The 11,686-nt window shown below is 39.4% G+C and overlaps 1 protein-coding gene across 3 annotated transcripts in view; it reads right to left on the bottom strand.

Moving 5' to 3' along the window:
- Positions 1-11,686, bottom strand: part of CARMIL1 (capping protein regulator and myosin 1 linker 1) — a 120,149-nt gene that overhangs the window by 60,423 nt on the left and 48,040 nt on the right. For 2 of the 3 annotated variants that reach the window (XM_083449134.1, XM_083449133.1), the window contains exons 3-9: positions 11,109-11,159; positions 7,978-8,037; positions 5,272-5,393; positions 4,122-4,219; positions 3,669-3,739; positions 3,431-3,504; positions 684-759 (exon numbers count right to left, since the gene is read on the bottom strand). In XM_083449134.1, the coding sequence (XP_083305260.1) occupies positions 684-759; positions 3,431-3,504; positions 3,669-3,739; positions 4,122-4,219; positions 5,272-5,393; positions 7,978-8,037; positions 11,109-11,159 (552 nt within the window). Of the gene's footprint in view, positions 1-683; positions 760-3,430; positions 3,505-3,668; positions 3,740-4,121; positions 4,220-5,267; positions 5,394-7,977; positions 8,038-11,108; positions 11,160-11,686 lie in introns of all 3 variants that reach the window. The other variant, XM_083449135.1, reaches the window with a different exon arrangement.

Here is an 11,686-nt window from a genome sequence, read left to right on the forward strand (position 1 = left end):
TTCATGATTAGCCATGCAGACTTTTAAAACTAATGTGAAAGTGAACTGAAGACTGGAAAAATGAGAAACCAAAATTGGCAGATTCGTCCATTGCTAAGCTCTCACAAATGATTTCAAATTAGATTATATATATTTTTAGTGCATTGACTTTGCAAATTTCAAATAATAAAGGTAACTTTCACTCAAAAGGGTTGCTTAACTTATAGATTGTTTAGGGGGAAAACCCATGTCCCTCTTCATCACCTGGAATAACTTGAGGCATCTAAGATGTTTCAGGATAAACCAGGAGATTCCTGGCATAACCAGGTTATGGTGGCTTAACTCCTTCAATCCTTGGCTCAGCAAGGACCCAGCTGGCTGATCTGAGCCTGTTGGATGTTAAGCCCTGAAAAAGGGCATTTTCCCTTTGCTCAGCCAGATGCTAAACAGAATAACTATACACTGGTCTGCCTTACACTGCTTACTTTATGCCAGCTTCTTGTGTATAGGATTTCTCCTTCCATCAATGTTTGAAAGTGAATTTTGCATATTTAATTTCACTACATTCTACTGCATGCAGAATTAAAGCAAAACATTTATAGCTGCAAATCTCTCTTTTCATTTGGATAACCACACCTTCATACATTCCACAACACTAGTTATTTTATATGAACCAGATAGTCACCCTTCACCCTAATACTTACTAACTTTAGATCCTTGGAGGAAAGCTTTGTAAACCACTGGTTGTATTCCAGGGCAGCAACTATTGGTATTAAATCCCTAGGGGGGAAAGTACCACATATTGAGAAAAATGAAAATTATAAGCAATGCATGAGAGCAATCAACGTGGTAAAATGTTTTATCTTTATGAGAAGCTGCAATTGTCAGGTTTACAGGCTACGTTCACATGCAGAAAGGATTGACCCTTGATAGGCTAGTAAAAAGGTTGGAAGTCTTTGTCCAGTACCAGAATATGCATTGCAAACATTCTATTTTAGTAAATATTATATTTTCTCTTTTTAGCAATACTTACTGATTATGTAAGCTTGTTTTTGGAATATGCATCATACCTGCTCTTTTGTTTTGTTTGTGTGTGTGTGTGATGTTTTAGTATTTCAAGCCAAAGTACCTGAAACGTGCAATAATTACAATTTTAGAGCGCTTTGTAAATGTGTAGATCTGTAATAAAAAGTAGGTGGTAAGAGGGAATGCAAACAATTCTGTTTAGTCTGGTTTTTCAGACTGGGCATATTAGATTGGGCATTTTATATTCATTAAAAAGTGAGCACCTGTTTAGAATGCGGTTTCAGCTACTGAATTGCATTTGGTTTTTTATCAGCTTGTGTCACATTTAATCAGTGTAGTAATCATAATTGAGTGCTAAAGGCTTTTAGGCAGCTAGATGATTTAACATAATCCTATGACTGAATGAATCCAACAAGCATCTCTTCCAGTCACCTTTTACTCTAAAGATACTGCTGCCTTGTGAAAAGATAATAAAACTTTCCACACGGCCTCTCCTCTAATTGTAAAGGATTTTAAAAGTAAAACCCTAAGATGAAATTCATTCCTTTAATCCTAGACTCCTTAATTTGATATGCTGTCCCTCTGTCAGCTTCTCCATTAAATTAATACCAACAAAGGCATGCTGTTAGATGCTTCCATACGAACTACGGCAAAATCGTATTAAGTGTTACCGCAGCTTTTAGTATGATAGCTCAAAATAGATATTTAACATTCCTGATCCATACAATAGGACCTTAAAGTTCTAGTTCTCTATAAAGCAATTACTCTGAAAGAAAACGATTTGTACTAAAACTGGCCTGTTTTAAGAGTAAATTTTCATCTATTTTCTTCCTGATATTTTACTTTCAATCTTTTTATCTGATACAGATGTTTTTATGTATACAACCTGTACATGTCTACTCAGAAGTAAGTGTCCAGTGTGTCCAGTGGCGCTTACTCCCATGTAAGTCTGCATATGTTTTGGCTGTAATCCTATGGTTACTTCAGATTGAACACATGTAGGAGGTTTCGTTGTTGTTTTGGTCTATGCCCTACGTAAAACAACTGTTCAGTGTTGTGCCTATTAACAACATTATGTGCTATAAAATACAGAATGTATAGGGTTCCTGGCTCCTTCGGGAGGGAGGGCAGGATATCAAACTATAAACTTATTTATAAATAAATAAGTTTCAAATAGGAAATAAGGTTTATTTTGTATTGGCTTACACTAAAAGCTAAAACTAAACATGTGAGAAAGGTATACATTAGCTCACTTCAGATGTGACAGTGATTGGCCATTGTGAACAGGATTTGGGTTCATGCAGTCTCTCCTTGCCTTCAATACCTCCCCTCCCTGGTTTGAACAAATTGTAGCTTTGCTGTGTTTCCCGCCACCCCAATCAGGCAAATTATGGTTTGTGCATAATGAGATGACAAAGGGTCATGAGTGCCCTCAGCCAGTATGAACTGGTGTCTGATCATGGCCACTGTGACTAGAATCCAAAGAGCTGCCTTAGGTATGCCTAAAGATTTTCCCGGTGTGACTTCCTTGAGTGTGCCGCGTGCTGACAACAGGCTGACATACAGTTTTAAACCCCCACAAAGCTAACTTTGCACGCATGGCTAACTTATGAAAAGATTTGTGTACCACAGTCCTGAATTGCATGATATTCTTCCAGTTTGCAATTATTTCCTAGGCACTGAAATGCTGACCAGACATACAACATCAAACACCATATATATTTTTTTTATCATAATCTAATGCCAGTATCCTAACTGTGCCACAGATACAGACATATTAACTGTCCCAAGAACAAATAAACAGTAGCCTGCAGTCTGGACATAAGAACAGCTTTCTGGAGCAGGCCAATGGGCTATTTAGACCAGCAGCCAACTCGCTGCCTAAGGGAAGCCTGCACACAAGACCTGACAATTCCTTCTGTGGTTTCCATCAACTGGTATTCAGAAGTGAGCTGCCTCCAGCCAGGGAGGCAGGGCATAGCCACTGAGCTACAGGGAGCACCATGTGGGTGTGTTTTCTGTGGTAGTGAATTTCACCCTTTAAGTACAAGCAAGTAAGTGTTTTGGGTGGGAGCATAGCAGCAGTTGCATCATCTCAAACACTGCAGATGATTATAGTAAGGTTACCAGATTTTTTTCAATGAATCCGGGGACACTTTTCAACTTACTACTAAATAGATGGATTTGGTCAGGGGGCTGATTTGTAATCCGGGGACTGTCCCCGGGAAACGGGGAGGTCTGGTAACTTTATAGAGGCATCACAGCAAGCTCACAATGTCACCACTAGACCCAAGCATTGCTCTACATTTCAACGGTATGCTGAAAAAGTAAGGTTTACAGATGCATGCAATACTGAGTGCTGTGAAAGTAGCATGGCATATTGCTTTCGATCATGAACAGTTTTTGGAATGTCTCGGGTGCTTACCTGTGGTCGAGATGACTAAAATCTTGTAAATTCAGCTCCCTGGTATCTTGAGTCAGATAGATTGTATCAACATCCTGGTAGGGGGAAAAACACAACAAAATATATTTTACAGCCGGGATGGTAGAAAGATAGTGTTTGGGTTCAGTTAGGGCTTTTATAAAATAAAATAAATAAAACCCCTCTGTCTTTGCACAGCTAGGTGAAAATAAAACTCTGCCCATGAGATTTCTGTACTTACCCACTGAACTTCTTCCCTATACGGAAAACCAAGCCAGTCACAAACACACGCATACATTTGAGAAAAACCTCCTAGAAACAAAAGAAGCAACACAAACCATTTGTCTCCTTTGGGAATTGGTACTTCAAGCTGATGCACATATATTAAAGACTTGGTATATTTTCCTCTCCTCTGAGCACAAACATGCTGCAGGCACAGTATGAAGCTAGCTGAATCTAGACCACGTTGCCTGTAATGTACAGCAGGGCACAATGACGTACAAAAATAGCACCTTCCCAAGCCAGTCGCAACGGCACTCTACTCTAACTATACCTTAGAGCTAATTATACCTTTACCAAAAAGCCAAGCCTCTCCTAGAAATAGAATTAAGCCTACCATAAATAGAATACTGTTTCCCAGCACTGGCGATTATACTTTTGTACATTTCAGTCTAAAAAAAACATGCACACTCACCACATGGTCCTAACTCTGCCACGGTTTGGCTGTCCCACAATGTCTGGAGATTAGCCAGTCTTTCTGGCGGCTCCATAATTACTTTTTTCATTATCCTTCTGCATGCAAGAGGAAAATGCACATCTGAATTAGAACACAGGTGAAAATGTAGCCTACCCATATTTGGGTGGAATTCAATGTATGTAGTGCTAAGGAGATTGTTCTGCCAGTGCAAGCATTTCCATGTGTTGCTCTGGATTCTGCTAACATAACCAAGTAGCTGAATTCAGCCCTTTATAAATTTAAAACATTTCTACGCCATCCTCCATAACAATTACAACTATATAAATAATAAGTTAATTAAAACCTGATACAATAAACCACAATTACTGAGGCACATGATTGATCACACATTTTAATGTGTTTCATTGTTTTTATATTTTTTAACAGTTTTTAAACGTCACACACACAGAGACACTCACACAGAGATGTGTAAATGCCCTGTCTCCGTTGGGAGGAAGGGTGGGTAAATAAAACAAATAACCATAATAAAATACAACAGATGACAAAGCAGACTGAGGGATTCAAACACTTGGGTGCATAAAAACATCTTAACTTGGTACTGAAAAGATTGCAAAATAGACAGCAGGCATACTCGTTTATGTGACGGCATTCCACTGCCAGGGCACCATCACAGAGAAAGCATTTCCCCATTGTGATTACATAAGGAAAGCAGTTGGAATATGGCCTCATGGGAAAGTTAAAACACAGGAGGGATGGAAAGAGGTGCTCCTTCAGCTACTTTATTTATTATACTTATCTACATTAAGTGCAGAGAAGGGTAAATTGAAGGAGAAGTTAAGCTTTCGGTTTCTTCCCCCGCCCCCATTAATCACACTTCAGATTTATTACATTGGTACTTGCAACAATCAGAGCTTTCCTGGAGTGAAGTGGTTGTTGAACACCTCTCTGCTAGGTCAAAGGGCTGGTTCAACTGCACTTTTTTTTTTTGTCTCCAAATTGTAAGCTGAAACCCACTTCAAGCCATGGATGTCTGAACCCTGATGGGGTCACACATACACATACACATACACATATACAAATATAAAGAGAATCTGGCTGACTAATTGAATATCAAATATATGCTACAGTTTCCCCAATGAGTACCTACACAGGAGACAGACCAGGGAATATCCTCCTAAGGCATGTTCCAACATGTGCCAAAACTTCATGCACATCTTCAGATGAAGTCAACTTCATAGAAATGTTGCATTTTTCAGTTTCTACAATCAGCTGCATAACGAAGTAGGAAAAATAAGGTTTCTTCTGCATACCGTTTCAATAATAAATATTATGACGAAAATCTAATAACACTACTGTAAAAAACAACCAATCCAAGTAATAATCTATGTTCCTAGAAATGTGTTTGCTTCATCAACCAATAAAGCTGCATATTCATGTCAAAACAGCGCTGTAACAATACTGTTGGCGTTATCAGATCAAAAAGTCTTGATTGTGGTGGTTACCACCTGGCCATCTTACAAACCTAAAGGTAAAGGGACCCCTGACCATTAGGTCCAGTCGTGGACAACTCTGGGGTTGCAGTGCTCATCTCGCTTTATTGGCCAAGGGAGCCGGTGTAAAGCTTCCGGGTCATGTGGCCAGCATGACTAAGCCACTTCTGGTGAACCAGAGCAGCACACAGAAACGCCGTTTACCTTCCTGCCAAAGCGGTACCTATTAATCTACTTGCAGATTGTTGGTGTGCTTTCAAACTGCTACGTTGGCAGGAGAAGGGACTGAGCAACGGGAGCTCACCCTGTTGCAGGGATTCGAACCACCAACCTTCTGATCGGCAAGCCCTAGGCTCTGTGGTTTAACCCATCTTACAAATCTAGCAAGGAACTAACACAGGATGGTAGACTGAATAGACTTGAATGGGCTTTGGTCTGATGTACCAGGGCCGTTCTTGTGTTAGTTCCTTACAAACCTAGCAAGGAACTAACACAAGAACGGCCCTGGTACATCAGACCAAAGCCCATTCAAGTCTATTCAGTCTAGAATCCTGTTCTCACAGTGGCCAACCAGATGCCCATTGGACACCCACAAGCAGGACTTGGGCACAACCAAACTACTTTGTCAGTCTCCCGCATCTTTTTCTAAGTGATAAGACATCACAGAGGTTTTGGGAATGGGACTGTATTAGCACATCACTGCACCATTCTCTTGGGAGGAAAGAATGTGCAGAGACCACCGCAACTGATATCTTTCCACTTGTGGTGATGGGATCACATGTGAAACGTGTGTATGTAAGAAAGTCTTTGTTCAACATCCAGGACAAAACAGTGCTTAACTATGCCAATGTGATGTATAGGCACAGAAAAAACTGGTGACAACCTTTACTTTAAAAAAGAGACTACTAAAAAAAAGTAAACAATTGGGTTTATATAGGCCACTTTAGAATCGAATTGTTTGGCGCATATGTGATCTAATTTTGACTTTTGTATGTGTGGCTGTAGGCACTCCAATATATCAAGTGAAATATGGTCCTAGCACTTTCAAGAGAGATATTCGAAGAGTGATACACTCCATCTTCTCTTCTAATTAATCCTATGCCCCACTTTAAACATACTGACAAGTAATGGTTGTGTGTAGGGTCTGAAACTTGAATATTCCCTGCTTCCTTTGTACACTATGGATCCCTTCCCGACTTCCTGGTTTGAGACAAACCTAGTCTGTTGTTACGTCTCTGAACATGGCAGACCACCACAAATAGAAACCATAATTTGGTATCCTGTTTATGGTTTGTGAAAATCTTGGGTTTGCCCAAAAATGTCATAGCAAACTATGATTTGCTATGAACCAAGAAGCCAGGGAGGGAATTGTGTGTGTGTGTGTGTGTGTGTGTGTGTGTGATGAAGGAAGTGTGGGTGTCTGAGGCTTAGGCTCATCAGTCAAACCACATTTAGATATATTACATCTGAACTGACTCAATGCTTTTCTTTGAGAGGGTAACACATACGGAAAAAGGATGTAAGGGAATGCAAACACATGGATTTTTACATGAAAGCTTTGCAAGTTGCAGACTAAGTTGTGACCTCCATGTATAGGGTGGTATATAAATTTAAATAAATAAATAAATAAATAAATTCCTGCCACCTCCTTCTGGAATACTCTTGCGATATTTTCAGACTCTGCATTCACAAACATTTTTTTCATATTTTATTTTTGCCAAGAAGGAATGAAGTGACATTAGATTCCCCCCCCAAAAAAAATCTTTTATGAAAGCAAACATACGTTCAGTACAAAGCCAAGTCAATCTGATTTATTGTACTCCAAGTTACAAACTCATCCCCTGCCCCCAATTCAGTATCTACACCTGCTTGCAAATAAAGAACTGTATCCAGTTGGTGTCCCTTTGCTAACAGAAGACACTTTAGTCCCACGAGTCCTTCTAGTATAATAGCAATCAAGGCAATCTTTGGAAATTCCCTACCCCCTGCCTGCCCACCATAATCATCCCTTCCCTTCCTCATGCTGTTCTCCAAAAGATCCCAGAACCCTTTGGAGCAGATTTTTGGAACATATGGTAGGGGAAGTGAACAGCCCAAGATTGCTTCAATTCCTATTCCATCAGCAAAAGGCTCTGCTGGAAACCTCCACTTATGTCAGCAGAGGAACACCAATCGGTAATAAGCTATTACCAACATAATTCAGACAAGGCTGGTATTCCATGCACATTTCTTTCTCCATTGGTTTCACCTAAATCAGTATTGGAAAGCGGGGGTGGGGGAGCACAGCTGCCTAATTAGAACATTTCTAATCTGCTATATAGGATTACTGCATCGTTAAATACATTCATAACTGAAATATTCACCTGGCCTGGTTTATTGCAGGTGATTCCTTGGATTTCCAAGTAGCTGAAAGTTAGTTCTAGCTGTAATTCAAACAGAAAATTACTTCGCTTTATATAGAAACACAGCAGTAAAAGCACAACAAGCAAAGATTAAACTATTCTACACAGAATGAGCACCCAGCCAAGTATCCATTAATAAAGCACATGTCCTTAGCTAGTGCCCTCCCATTGTTTTGGACTACAACTCCCATCAGCCCCAGCCAGCACAGTAATAAGGTAGTTATGAACTTTAAGCTTAAAGGCTCAACTCATCTAAGGAGGTTTCTAGTTAGCTAAGTATGGTGGATCCTCTATTTTCCAAGAACCAAGCCATGGACCCCCTACTTTTGAAAATTTTTGATATCTCTCTTGTAGTTTTTGTTAGGTGAATGGTTCCATGGAGCCCCTGGGTGGGCTACACAAACCCCCAGTTAGGAACCACTAGTCTAGGGAGCAAAACACATGCAAGATAATGAGCCTGAAGATGAACTTGATAATGAATCATTCGGAGTTCTACCCCAAATGAATTTAATTCACAATTAGTTCACTTTGAAATTATGGAAACTACTTTCATGCATGGTTCTAAGATTTTTGAACTAATATGTGAAACCAGATTTGTTCATTGCAAGCACTGGTTAAGCAAGTTCTAAGTTTATTTATGAACAGCGTTGAGTGTTTATTCTTTTAAAAAGGAATACAGTTTCTATCTTACAGCAAAGAGGGGAGGGGAAACAGCATCTCTCCTCCATGCCTCAGCAGAAAACTTACTGCAAGTATATTAATTTGCAGATTGAAAGAACAAATTTGCATTGATCATATGTTTCTGTCTGGCTCAGCTTTTCTTTTTTGGGGAAAAGAGATCTGGTATTTTTTCAACAGTGCTAAATGTATTTGACTATATTCTTATACTTCCTAATGTAACACATTTTATTTGGCATGTTTACGAGAATTCAAATTTGGTTAAAATTACTATACTATTACTATAATATTAATATTACTATACTAATATTTCTATACTACAATTAAACCGTGACTAAAATGTGCATGCATATATATTTATATATATATTCATTCTCAGGAAAGAGAAAATCAAGCTTCACTCATGTTTTATTTTGTGAGTCTTTCTGAATTTGTTTTGTATAAAAGCAGAAACAAGGACATCTGCCAACATCATGTTAGCCAAAGTCCATATGGAATGAACGATTATCTCCAGATACAAATTCATCATCTGCAAAGAGCACTGGAGTCTTTCCTCTGCCAAGACAATCAGTTCCAATTGTCAGGAGAATCAAAGCATTTCATGGAATATGCTGTTAGACAAGTCATAAGATGCAATTTCGGTCTCTAGAGAACAGCAGACACGATTCCACTGATAATAAATAATGTGGCACAGCAGGCTGTATAACATTCATGTTTTTAAGCTGCAGATACAACTAAGATTGCCAATGAATTCTGGGGGGTGGAATTCAACCCAGCAGCAGGTTTTGGCCCAAACAGATAAAACCCATGGTACTGTTGAGAAAGGGATACCCACCAAATTATTTGGTGAGTCTCTATATAGTTCTCCGCTGCTGTGTCAAGATGGTGCAGGATGGGGATGTCCCAGCACTCACGGTGAAGATGGCAGCAGCAACAAGCCCGGGCATTGCACTAATGACATCAGACGTGTGTACCAAGGTCTCAAAAGCATCAAGTTTTCAGAAGTTGTCGCCTCACAAATTTTATTGAAAAATGTACCCCAAAAGAGGACTGTTTGATGGTATTATCTTAATACTTGCAGAGTAGTTTAACCAGCTATAAGTGGTATTCATTATAGTACTCACCTGCAGACATAGCACTAGACAATGGGCCTGTTCATAAATTGCATAAATATATGTAGATGAGCTGTGGAGGAACTTCAACTCTTGTTCGAGACACAACCCCATGCCACATCCAGTTGAAAAATGCGAATCCAAAGAGTATTTAATACAAATATTCACATTTCGATTCATGGTAATCAAGTTTAGAAAACTAATATATACAACCATTGTAGAGGCTAGTTTTTCATGTATCTGGATTTAAAATAACAATATGTGTTTGTAAAATGGCGGTTATTGGATTGCTTTTGTTTTATTATGCATTTTTGTGTTCTCATTTTGTACTTTTACGCTGTGAACCATCCTGTGATCTTCAGATGAAGGGCAGTTTGGTCGTACCTTGGTTCTCGAATTTAATCTGTTCCAGGAGTTCGGTTTCCGATTGGCTACAAGAGCTTCCTGCATCCAATCAGAAGCTGCGGAAGGTGAGTAGGATGTTTGGCTTCCAAAAATGTTTGCAAACTGGAACACTCACTTCCGGGTTTGGGAGCCGATTTGTTCAACAACTAAGGTGTTCAACTACCAGGGTATCTGTATACAAATTTAATAACTACTACTACTACTATTACTACTACTACTACTGATGATCCTTTAAGAGATCTGCTTTGCCAATAGTTTAGAGTGTTAATACAAAGAGTTCAAAAATATTGTAACGGCATGCTAAAGTGGCTTCCAGGATACTCAGACAGCTATTTCACAAGTTCAACAAGGACAGACAAAAATAAACAAATAAGGAAATCCATCCTTTAAAAAAGTTTGGTAAACTAGGCCCTATGTAAAATTAAAAGAACCCATCAAAAAGCACAGCAATACAAAGCTTTTCCTGCTAAATGAGATGTAATAGGGCTGTGATCTCTTAGGACTCCATTTCCCAACAGCCTCTGCTACTCTGTATTCTCTGACCTCTAGGGTGGAGGGCTGAGTTTCTGGGGAAAGGAGGGGAAGCAGGGAGAGAAAGAGAAAAAGTAGGTAAAGTGGTAGATCCTGAGAGTGGGTCTGTGGGGGCTGGCGAAGCACCACTGGAGATTCAGAAGTGGGAGGAACAGCGCAAATCTAGCAGTTTCGGTACAAAGGTACCCTGGCTTTGTTGCTGGGCAAAAGGACTCTGTAAAAAAATCCTTGAAGCAAGTCCTTAAAAGTCTGAAGTTGTGCAGGCAGTTGTGTTCCGTTGAATTGAAAAACACTGAAGCTCCCACATGAACAACATTAACTTAAAAAGTGAAATTTACCATGCTACTGGACTGAAAAATGCCTTACCTTGGTAGGAATACGAGAAGTTAACAGAAAGGCCCGACATGATGTTAGCACCTACAAAGGAAAGAGCAAAAGTTGAAGTCATTGTTTAGCTGTTTTAAAATAAATGTCTACAGCATGATATAAACTCTTGTTACCAACAGGTAATTTTATAAACCAATCTTTGCTCAGGATGCAAGTCTCAGTGAATTCGTTGGTATTTGCATCCAGATGAACATGCAGCCGTTTATCTGACGGTTTGTAAGTACCGTAAAAAATATACTTCCATCACTGATCTTTTCAATTGACTAAATCTTATACATGCTTGGAATGATAACCGACCCCACCACCAGCCCTTCTTTGAGTCTAACTGGAAATTACTGGGAGCAAGTGGTTGCAAATGACCCACATCTTCCCTGAAAGATATGATGACTTCACTGTGCTCTGGGCATCATTTTGATGTGGTATGACAAGTTTCTTAGATGCTACTGGGAATATTCAGCAGGTACATTAAAGTTTGCCACAGCGACATGCTCCCATAACATGTTGAAAGCTACTAGTGCATTTTGTTTTCAAACTGCAAAAAAAAAAAAAGTCCCTCC

Source organism: Podarcis tiliguerta (assembly GCF_965153285.1).
Source record: "Podarcis tiliguerta genome assembly, chromosome: 7".
NCBI classification, from domain to species: domain Eukaryota; kingdom Metazoa; phylum Chordata; class Lepidosauria; order Squamata; family Lacertidae; genus Podarcis; species Podarcis tiliguerta.